At 32.0% G+C, this 12291-nt stretch overlaps 1 protein-coding gene across 1 annotated transcript; it reads left to right on the top strand.

Annotated features, from left to right (window-relative positions):
- Positions 1-7466: 7466 nt before the first annotated feature.
- On the top strand, positions 7467-9391 carry LOC21389699 (vinorine synthase). The gene has a single exon (XM_010093709.2). The coding sequence runs from the start codon at positions 7697-7699 to the stop codon at positions 9053-9055; it is 1359 nt and encodes a 452-aa protein (XP_010092011.2). The 5' UTR covers positions 7467-7696; the 3' UTR covers positions 9056-9391.
- The last annotated feature ends 2900 nt before the right edge of the window (positions 9392-12291 follow it).

A 12291-nucleotide genomic window follows, 5' to 3' on the forward strand; every position in this document is an offset into this window, starting at 1 on the left:
AAAACAAATTTAGTCTTGATTTTACAACTGAATTAGAATCTAATATTGATAAACTATGTGACTACACACCCAGTACTTCCACTAATAACAAAAGGAAAGAGTCTATGACATATTTTGAACTGACGAGAAGTCAAAGTGAAAGAAAAGAAAAAAACTTAGCCCCAAATTTTATTTGATCTCAAGCTTTAATCTTTTTAGTTAAAGGAGATAAAAATAGTGTACTTAATAAAATACTATTGTTGCTTTATATAAAGAAAGATCCAAAGACATTTAGTGAAGTCATGTTATCAAGGGATACCTCCATTTAGAGAGAAGCTGTGAACAATGAAATGGATTTAATACTATCTAATTAAACTCGAATCTTGTTGATCTCCCATTGAGATAGAAACCAATAAGCAACAAATGTGTATTTAGAGGAAAGTACAATATTGATAAGTCTATACAAACCTTCAAGACTAGGTTGGTAGCCAAGGATTTTTTTTATAAAAAAAATAGTGGTATAGACTACTTTGAGACATGTTCTCCGGTAGCTAAGTTGACATCCATAAGAGTGTTATTTGCAATTGCGTTAATATACAATTTGCATGTGCATCAAATGGATGTAAAGGTTTAAAGTGAAGGGTGAGATTGGTTATTAATTCATGAGTAATTTATTGATTGAATTAATTATTAAGTTAATTAAAGATAAATTAGTTAAATTATTATTTTTGGTTTTATTTAATATGAGAAAGCTACTACATGACTGGTTTAATCAAGTAACTTCTACATTGGGTTATGTGAATTAAAACTAAGACTCTGTGCAAGTTTCCCGTATTAAATAAACTTGAAAAACAAGTTTTCCACACAGGCACTGGTCGACCTGAACGTAAAATTTTTACAGATTCTGTGAGGGCACCTGTTGACCGTGGGTTTATAAAGGCTCTGGAAGCGATCAACCGGTCATAATTGTTGGTGTGGCAAAACTGATTCAATGCGATTTGTTACTCAATTTTGACTTTGGGAACCTAATTGTTGCGAAAATATGACCTTTTAAACTCTATAAATAGCCCAGTAGGTCCCGTTACTCATTAGATCACTTGAGAGACGTTTTAAGGTCTATTGGTAAGACTTCTTGAGAGGAAAAACTGATCAAATGTCAAGATCAATTTTTCCTTTGGCTCTTTTATGGTTGGAAGGAGTTCAAGATACGAAGGGGAGATTGAACGACATGTGCTCACTCGTACTCCGTATAGCAAAAAAGACCAGTTGGTTGAGACTCTTCTCGTTGCTGTTTGAAACAAATTGACCTGCAGTGTGCAATTTTTGTATTCTCTAAATGTATCTTTTAGATATTTGGTATTTATATTATATAACATCATGAACATGTCCTAGATTGACTTTGACATTCAATAAAAATTTTAAAATTTCGTTGTGCAACTTGTTACTGTTTTTCTAACTTGAACACACTCTAGTTATAGAAATAGGTTAATGAATTATTTTCATAAATACCACCTGAAACATGTACTTATTTTAAAATACTCCTCATTATTTAAAATCATCTAAAATACCCCATGTGGTCCACTACCTTTGTAATCCAAACAAGTTTGCTAATGTAGCAAGCCATTAAAAAATAATTAAATATATAAAATGTCTAATTAAATTAATAAAATCATTAAATATTAAGAATCAAATCAATACAAGCAATTAAATACTAAGAAATAATAATAAAGAATAGATAAGAAAAACTTTACTTTAAAAAAAATTCAAGAATCATATAAATAAACTAATCTTATTTAAAAATAATAAAAAAATTCCAAAAGAAAAGGAAAAAAAAGAACTTTTCCTTCTTCAATTCTCAAAGAGTCTCTAAGACAGATTAGGCTCCATTCATTTTGTAATTCGAATCACAACTCAAATTTTTTACTATAGTGTTTTCTTTCACGGCAAATTCAACAAGGCCTAAATTTACATTTTTATCTTCTAGAAAGTGAAATCACCTGTGCTCCATGTGATTAATAGCCATTAATAGTCAGAGAATAATAGAAGGGATGTTTACCTTTTTATAGTGTTTTTATGTTTATTTAGAATGCTTTTGATACTTTCTCTTATTATCTTATAAAGTATATAGGTCAAGCCTCTAATCTGGTACCGGATTGAAACGACATTTGTACATTTTTTTTTAAAATACGTATATTTTTTTTTAAGATGTATATATTTCCTCTTGAAACTGTATATATTGTATAATTTATCATAAAAAATATATATATTTTAAATAAAAGTATACACATTTAAAAAAAATAATATACAAGTGTCGCTCTAATACGGTACTAAACTAGAGACAATTCCAAAGTATATATCATCACATAAATTTAGTACACAAATTCATCCCTTTTGTTTGTTTTTACTTTTTATCAACACTCAACTTTAGTCTTAAATCTCAAAATATTCAAAATACCATTATATATATAAAAAAAAATGATTTAAAAAAAGGAGCAAAAATACGTGTAGCGCCCAAACATTTCTGAATTCTGAATCTACCTTCCAAACAGAAAATCGCACAAGAGTGGATTCCTCTCCCAAAATTTCAGTTCCGAATTTGATAGTTTCTTCACCCAGACCAGGTACCTTCTTACCTTTGAATTTCCCATTTTACAAAGGAAAAAGAAAAAAAAACGCATTTGTACAAAAAGTTGTGTTGAGCGTTTTGGATGTGAAGAAAGGTGTGCATTTTATGTGTTAATTTAAGGGGTTCAAAAAGTTGTTGAAATTTGGGGAATTGAAGACTTTTGTGTTAGAAACTGGCTTTGGGAGTGTTGTTTTTGTCCCTGCCCTCTAAGTGTTTGATTAAATTCCTCAGTAAGCAAACTTTTTTTTTTTCCTTCATAGATTTCGAGTCAATCTTCCTGATTTGATTTACTCATGCCTTTTCGTTCAATTTAATTTTCTTTTTATTTCTCGATCACTTTTTCTCCAGTATGGCTTCCTTTTATAACTCTTGTTCTTCCTTCAGTTTTTGCCTATTCATAACCCTTTAGATGAAATAAAATTACTTCTTTTCGGCAATTTGATTTGTTTTAGAATTTCCCCATTTGGAGAAAGATTCCGAACGACTTGAAATCGGAATTGAATGTTTCATTTTTGTAATTCCATTTGGTTTTGAGGAAATTTAGGTTGCTAATGTTGTGAGTATATCTTATGAATGTGGATTAGCATGGTCGCATGATTCGATTTGTGTTAGGGTGTTTTTTTTTTGGTTTGGTTTTTTTTTTCAATCGTGTTCCCGGTTTCAGTTTAGTAGTTGAATTCAATTTTGAGGAAATTAAGGTTGCAAAATGTTGTGTCTATACTTTGTATCCCGCTACCGCTAATGTGAACCAGCCTAGTTGATTCTGGTTTGTTTTGGGGTTTTCGTGTTGAGTTTCATTTTCGAAGAATTGGATTTTAGATTCAAGACTTAATTTTTTGTTATGGGCTTTGATTTTCGGAAATTAAGCTTTGTTGAACATGGATTCGGAGGCTGCGAAAACTGCCCGGGAGTCTCTGGACCTGGCATTTCACATGTCGAATATACTCGAGATGGGGCTTGATCGCCACACCCTCTCCGTGCTCATTGCTCTCTGTGATTTGGGTCTCAACCCTGAGGCTTTGGTGGCTGTTGTCAAGGAACTCCAAAGAGAAACCTTGTCGTCGATGACACTGGCTCCTCCTCCTCCACCATCGTCGTAGACCTGAGCAGGTTTCTTCCTCTTATGTTTTGTGAAGTTTGTCTGTTTTCTTTTTACCTGCGACTTTCCGTCGTTGGACGATTGAAGTAGTGTAGGCATAGCAGATTGTTTATTGGTTTCCGTTGTCATATAAACAATCCATTTTGTTATCTGAAAAAGCAGGAAACGAAAATGTGCATTATGGGCACAAAGTTAAAAATTCTTAAGGAAGTTGTTCATGTAATGTGGAAATGTTATTATAATGGTGAAGATGTCATAGATGTTGTGTATTTTCTTGAAATAAAGTATTGCCTTTTTTGTGTGGTACTTTTGGATGAATTACAGTCGAATCGCATTTCTATTCTTTATGAGTAAATGATTTGCAATGATTTTAAACTTTCTAGTTAGAATTTGGTGCATCTATTCTGGTTGGATGTTATTCCGCATGATTATTTCACGCTTCCTCAGAAAAAGACATGCAAAATGGGGTTTATTTTCAATGCAATTCTGTTTTGACCTTTTTTTTTTTTTGTAAAAATTTATTTCATAGAACTCTTTCATAAATACAAAGTTTGAACAATGTGTTCAACTGTTTTCCTATTATTTGATTATCTGTTACGTTAGACATTCTGCTTTCAAATAATAGAAAATTAGAAGGTAAATTGAAATCAGTTAAATTCGTAGCGTGTGTTGCCTTCATAGAATGTAGACTGCCTTTACCAGGTTATGACTGTTGGGATCATAAAAACCTTACAGATTTGGGATGGAGAAAACACTTAATATTATTGGTGGAAAGAACATTTACAAGCAAGCTGGCGCCAAGTGTAGCTAACATTCGTGGGATATGAGATGACCACTGTACTTTATTTAGGGTAATCTTTGGAAATTTGATCTGTGTTTTTTTTTTTTTTTTTTTTTGTTTCTTCATCGCTCATGGTTGGTTGCAAATGTTGAATCCTTACTACTTTTCATCATGATATTATGGTCTTTGTATGGCTGTGTTAGGTGTAGAGAACACAAATATTTAGCACAATGATGGAATTCAAAAACTATGTGCTAGGAATTTTTTCTATACTCGAATATGTTCTGATTCTTGTTATGTTAGCAATTTCCTAAATTTTATTTGGATCTAGACTAACTTTATTAGTGGCACTGTGAACTTTATGTTTGTTTCTGTTGTTGCAATGTTTCATAAATGGTCTTGTTGTTGAGAGGGGAAGAAATAGTATGTTTTTTTTCAGAATGTTGTTTGGAAGGGTCTTGTTTGCATCATTTATGCCGTTAATTGCTTATGACTTGTGAGATATTTTTCCCGTTTTCTTTTGCGGACTTCCCGTCTTCTCCTTCTTTTTGTATTTTTTTTGTTTTATTTATTAATTTTATATGATTGAAGGAATCTATAGAAAATTATAAGCAAACACCTACTATGATATATTGAGTAAGGAGATTACGTGCAAGTGGAAACAGATGAACCAGTATAAATCAAATTGGAAGCATATAGAGCTCTCAGAGAAGGATGATAATGCTTTCAAGTACCGGAAGAAACCTGTAGAAGTTCCTTTTATTTTTAATAAGTTTTCTAATCTTAACCTCAAATAAAAGGAAAAGAAAAAGATGTCATTATTTCCTGGGAAGAGAATAGATTCTTGCAGAACCTTTGAGCTGAAGATTGGAATTTTAGAGAAGTGAAGAAATAATATAAGTTATAAGACTTAAGAATTTGAGTTAAAAAGTAAATTCATGTGAGAGAGAATACTGTAGTAGAAAAAGTTAAATTTAAATTTTTATAAGAGAAAATAATGTAATAAAAACTTGAGTTGTGATTCGAACTGGCGAAATGAACGGGGTCATTTATTTTAATGTTGCTTTTTGAGGTGTTCAAATAAGTAATATGTTAAGGTCTCGTTCGTATATTCGAATTTTTAATTTGAGTTGATATGTGATATTTTTTTGAGCTTTTAATTATAGCAGAAAAAATTAAATGTGACATTTTGAGAATTTTTAACTGTAAAAATTTAGAATTATAAAACTCGAATCGATAAAATGAATGAGATTTATCTTTACATTTCTCAAGTTGGCTGTGGAGCTTTAGATTATTATTTTGTAAGTGGAGATTCTAATTTAAGGTTACTTTCCTGATATCAAAGCTGTGGGAGAAAGCCTTTTTCTGATGGACGAGCAAGAAAACCAGGAGTGCCCTTAAGAATAAACAAAGAGGGGGTTAAATGTACAATAATATATATGAGTCTTAGCTGCCACTTTTGACCTTTGAGAAAAGCGGAAAGCACCTCAGATGACAATTATCAGCCACTGTGCTTGTCCTTGGCACATAATTGGCAAAAACTTTGACCCTTAGCAATAAGATAGGAGAAAAGTCACTGCCACTTTTCTTTTTTCTTTTTTTTTTATCCGTGATTGAAAGAGGGATATATTTATGGTGGAGAATGTTATTTTTCTCCATCCTTAAAAATGGTTCTTACCTTTTTTTTTTTTTTTTTTTTTTTTTTTCAGGTAATATCTAAAGCAATTGATTTGAGACCAGGGAAAACTCCCCCACTCACACGACATTTACCAAAAACTGCTTTGCTTATGGGAGAAAATCATCGCGTCTATGTTTGTTTCAACAATTTAAATTGTTATTTAAGATTTAAATTTTAGTTCAGGATTTAAACTGATTTTTATGAAAAGAAAATTTAAAAACAATTTAAACCATTAATAATGGTTCAACAATTTAAATTGTTAATTTTAGAATACGTGGCTTTTTAAATTTTATCAATCTGAATTGTCAAGAGTCTAATAGTTTCATAGTCTATTGTTTCTCTCTCTTCAATTTTAATTTTAAAAATATTATAATTTATTCGTTTTAATTATGATTGAGATGATTTTTTAATGTGTTATTAATGAAGAGATGAACAAATTCTCACTCATATTGTATATTTTTTAATGTTATTTATAATGAAGTTTTATAAGATTTGTTACAAAATTTTAATGATAATTTTTAACACTTTATTTAAATATAGTTTGAATTTTATTCTCAATTTAAATTATAATATATTTACATATTCAAATAACAACTCAGATCACAGTTTAAATCATCATAATTTAAATTTTACAGTTCTAATTATAAGAGTTCAAATCTCTCCAATTTAAATTGTTGAACCCTCGTTCGTTTCATTATCAGGGTCATATTAAAATAGAGCAGTTCACCATCCACATTAACTAATCCATCACAAAGTTTAGGTTTAGAAAAACAAGGGGCAGGAATTCCTTTTGCTTTTGGCTTATTTCAAGGACCTAGAAACCACGTTTGTCGGACTAAATGTAAAGTTGTTTTTATTAACTTGGTTGTACTCGTAGAATGGGCTGCAGAAGGCTGGTTTCACACGTGTCTTTTGACTCTTCTTTGAGGTCTTTTAGGAAGTGTTTGGTGTGAGGATTCCTGTTATGGTTCAAATTATAATTTTTAATTCGTTATAGTATTTTTTCTCATAAAAAATACACGTAAATTGAGAATAATTTTGAATCATGGTTCTGAATTCATAAACTAAACGTTCACTTATTGCTGACTTAAAAGTAATCAAATGGTTTGGATAGAAATTTAAAATTTTTATAGAAAAAAACACTGTACTAGTACCATTTGAATTAGGATTTGAACTCTTTTATCAAACATGCTCTAAGAAAGTTAGTTCTGCATTAAAATATCAGTTCTACAATTCGAAGAGGCTAGAGTAAGAATATATGTAAACTAATATGTATATGGATGCACACATCTTATAACTAAAGCAGTTATTTGCATAATTATTTAAAGCTTTTCCTTCTTAATTAACCCTTGTTTTATATACTTTTACTGCTGTGATCCACACCTAAAAGCCAACCACTCCCCAAGAAAAAAAAAAACGACAAAATCCAAACCACTACACTTGCTAAAGTTGTACTGTGATCCATTAATCTTGGTGGATAAGATTATATTTAAGTGGGGGCGCTGGGTTCTTTAGTGTTTGATCAGCCAAGAAATGTCTCTCTGTTATAACCAAGGTAAATATAGAGAGAAAATGGAGACAAAAGCCAAAATAGAAATTATCTCAAGAAAGGCCATTAATCCGTTCTCCCCAACTTCTCCTCAGTGTAGAAATCTCAAATTCTCTCTTCTGGACCAAATAGTTCCCCCCCGGTACACATCTATTATTTTGTTCTACACTGCAAATACTAACCAGAACATTGATTCTTCTTCCACAGCACATTCGGAAATCTCCAACTCCTTACAAAAATCACTGTCCAAAACTTTAGTACACTTCTATCCATTTGCGGGTCGGCTAAAAGACAACACCTGCATCGAGTGCAGCGATGAGGGAGCTTATTTCATAGAAGCCCGGATCAATTGCCAGCTCTCTGAGTTCATCAAGGAACCCGATCCAAACTTTCTTAGCCACCTTCTTCCCACTAGTGATCCTAAAGGTGCTGAGTTAGTCGGGAGAGTAGTTTTGCTCATTCAACTGACGGTTTTCAAATGCGGAGGAACTGCTGTTTCTGTTTGCGCCTCTCATAAGATTGCAGATGCATCATCTATGTGTGAATTCATCAAGAGCTGGGCAGCCATGGCTCGTGATCATGATGAAGTTGTGCATCCAGAATTCATCGGAGCGTCTATGATGCGGCCCACGACGGATCCGTCTATCGAGGGCAGGTTAGAAGCCCCAGGTGAAAGTTTCGTCACGAAGAGGTTCGTGTTTGATGTCTCAAAGTTAGCCAATCTCAAAGCGAAAATTGGCAGTGGAGTTCCACAACTTGTCCCCACAAATGTTGAACTAGTTTCTGCAATTTTCTTGAGATGTGCTATCGCAGCTTGTCAATCCACAACAGGGTGCTTAAAACCGTCGCTATTATACCAAACTGTGAACTTGCGCACGAGAATGGTGCCGCCAGTGCCAGAAGCTGCCATCGGAAATCTCATTTGGGGTTTCCCCGTGGTAGTCGAAGAGGCAAGTAAGATGGAAGTTGGCGATATTGTGGTTAAGATGAGGAAAGGATTGATAGATTTTTGCAATGAGAAGGCGAATAGATTCAAAGGCGAAGATGGATATTCATTTGTTTTCGAGTCATTTAAAGTCGGAGAATCTTTGAAGATGGGTATGAATATGTATTTTTGTAGTAGTTGGTGCAAGTTTCCATTCTATGAAGTGGACTTTGGGTGGGGGAAGCCAACATGGATTACGTGTCCAATGTACTCCATGAACGCAATTACGTTGATGGATACAAAAAGAGGGGAGAGAATTGAAGCTTGGGTAACCTTAGAAAAACAAGAAATGGCCATGTTTGAAACCAACGAGGAGCTTCTTGCTTTTGCTTCAATAAACCCTAGTCTCATAACTTAATGGCACAAGTGCCAAGTATAGCCAAGGAGTGAAATTCATATATATGTGTGTGTGTGTGTATTTTGCGTGCCACTAATGGTCTTTGCTTAGGGTTATTCGTAAGAGAGAAAAATGATGTGCAGAATCATGTATCAAAAAAGAAGTAAGCGTGGAACGGCCAATTCAAAGATGTCGGAAAATTAGGTACAAAGGGTAGACTAAGTGGATAATGCGGACTATATAAAATAATGTCTTATGTGATGCAATGATTGATGTATGTCAGTTTACCATGGCCACTACGAGTACAACTACCGGCACCCAGTATTCTCCGATGTTATAATATTGGGATTTTTATGATATTATGCTAACTATTATGTATCTTTTTTTTTTTTAGTGTTTGTAATACAGTAAAAATCCTATAACTTATTAATTTGTGATAAATTAATAATCAACGATAAAATAATATTTTTTATCGGTCTCGATTAGGCCAACAGGTTAAATTAGAGGTTTCTCTATATCCCATTAATAATATGAATTTAGTAAATTGTAAATATGAAATACATATTACATGGAGGATGATGCTTTAAAAATGACTTGAGTGTTGTTTGCTTTGCCTTAAAATATGAACATTGGATATATGTTGAAGGTTACCGTTGCAATAGAAGTTGTCGAACCTCGCTGGCGTGATCACATTTGGATTTGATACGTTAAAACAAGCAGCTATTGTATAAGTCAAATCTACTTCTTCAAGAACTTAATTTGAATGCCCTTTCGGCTTGATTTCGTTTAATAGAATCTATGTACACTTTTAACTGCTCTTTAGAAAATGTGACAAATTGAGGGAAGATGTACCTATATTCGTGACCAAGGCACGGAGAAATGTAGCCACAAAAGCTCTAGTGAGTTCCGCCCCTGGACATTGTTTAAATCCTCGACCAAATGGCATGAAATTCTTCAATATAACATCCGACTCAAGATCCAATTTCCGTAAAAAATGTCAAAACTAAAATTAGGTTCCTAAAACTTTTTTTTTTTTTATTTGGTCCAATGAAACTGAAAATTCATTACAACTTTGGAAAAAAAAGAAGATATTTTACATATTTGCCCCTTAAACTTGTATGTCTAGCAATTTATCCTCTAAACTTTTCATCTTGACAAGTTGGCCTCTTAACTTATAAATTTTTTTCAATATGCCACGTTTTACCGATGATTGTGTTAAATAAGTGTCGAAAAAACACGTTCGACAAAAAGTTCTGACATCCCAATTCAAATGAAACATAAAACCTATTGGATTGACTATATCCATGAAAGCTGAGATAGAACCAATGGATTCTAATCAAGTCTTGAAACTTATAGATCTTCTTGATGGGATATAACCTATTGGGTGTAAGTGAGTTTATAAGTGGAAGAGAAACACAGATACAAAAGGTAAAAACCCATAAGGCTAGACTGGTAGTTAAGAGATACACGCAAAAGGAGAGAATCGATTACAAGGAAAACTTTTCGTCTATAACCATGCCTGCGTCCATCCACATTATCTTATCTATTGCAACTGTTCTCAATTATGAGATGCGGCAAATAGATGTTAAGATGACGTTCTTAAATTGTCATCTTGAAGAAAGTATCTATATGGTATATCTATAAGGCTTTGAATCTAAAGATCAAGAGGATAAGGTTTGTAAGTTGTTAAAACATATTTATAGATTAAAGTAAGTTTCCCGTTTTCGGAACAAAAAAATTTAACTAAGTGGTCAAAACTTTTGGATTCCAACAAAATATAGATGGACCTTCTTTTTATAAGCATATTATGTTGGGAAAAGGGCAATCAGTGGAATTTTAAATTTTTTATTGAATACCAAAATCATGTAGGACATGTTTATTATGCTATATAACATAAATAATAAAAATCTAAATCATATCTTTGGAGAATTCACATCTAACAAATCAAAACATTCTAAATAGCAAAGACTGGAACAACAATATCCGAATATTAACCAACATCATATTTATATTCATACATTCATATAAGCACAAGAGAATATTATGAGCAAAAATAAAAACAAAACAGAAAAGCAAAAGGAAAAAAAAAAAAAAAAAGCAATATTGAGCTTCTCTCTCTTTCTCTCTCCTACATTTTTTTTCCTCTTCTTTTACTCGTTCATCCCATCTCTGAAAACGTATTTCTTTAAGAATGTATTCTTAAAACACGTATTTCTTATGGTAGAGCATGAAATCTACAATTAGAGAAATTAAGGGTCAATGACCGAGTTAGGAGGCGTCGATTAGTGATGTTGATCTGTTGCGAGAACGAGAGCATTAGTAAACATGAAAGTAAAAAAAAAAACAGTAAAAACACACATAAATTTATAGTAGTTCTCCTAATAATTTAAAGTAAAGAATTTTTTTTTGTTTTTTTTTTTGTTTTTGGCTAATGACTAACAACCACCAATCCAAAACACACACACACACACATATATATATATATATTTATAACAAGAAAGCAAAAGATACGAACGAAAAGAAAGAACTTATTGTTATTTCACTAATTACTTGTTACTTCTTTTGACGATTCCTCGACAATAGTACCAAAAACTTATTGTTATTTTACTAATTACTCGCAAGGGTACTAATCAATTATAATAGACATACAGACTGAGGTCGATCTCACAGAGAATGCTTAAAAGAAGATAAAACTCACGCAAATATTAACTAATCCAAAGTAATTAAACTCTAACCTAGTTTCAATAAATTTGATAGAGAAAAAGGTAAGATTGGGAATTTTAATAGATAAAAGAAATATAATTATAAGTAAAATCAGGTTATAAAGTCTACAGTAAAAACTCTCACATAAATTATTAAGGTTTGAGAACCACCAATATTCAACTAATATCTCTACCGTATATTGATTCCAGTATTTTGAGTGATAGTGTAGAAGTCAATCTTACTATCTACTGCAGAAGCATCTTTTGTAGTTTTTCCTTCGCTTAAAAATGTATACAATTTAATGGAAAACATATAATTAAACAGCTTCACTTTTATAAATGACCACAAAGCAACAGTGAATTTATAACAATCAAGAATACATGATATTAATAATGAAATAACATTCACAAAATGAAGCGAAAATCATAAACGTATTTTGGGCCTGTTTGTTTGTGTTTTCATTTTCATTTTTCACGGTTTTCAAAGCAAAAAAATGAAAACGGGTGTTAAAAACATGTTTGGTGCAAATTTTTTTTAAAAACAAAACCAAAAAC

The sequence above is a fragment of the Morus notabilis genome, unplaced genomic scaffold (genome assembly GCF_000414095.1).
Source record: "Morus notabilis unplaced genomic scaffold, ASM41409v2 Scaffold1522, whole genome shotgun sequence".
Classification (NCBI taxonomy): Eukaryota; Viridiplantae; Streptophyta; class Magnoliopsida; order Rosales; family Moraceae; genus Morus; species Morus notabilis.

Bases quoted from the DNA above. Each gene is read 5' to 3' on its own strand.
- LOC21389699 (XM_010093709.2), top strand. From the start codon at position 7,697: ATGTCTCTCTGTTATAACCAAGGTAAATATAGAGAGAAAATGGAGACA.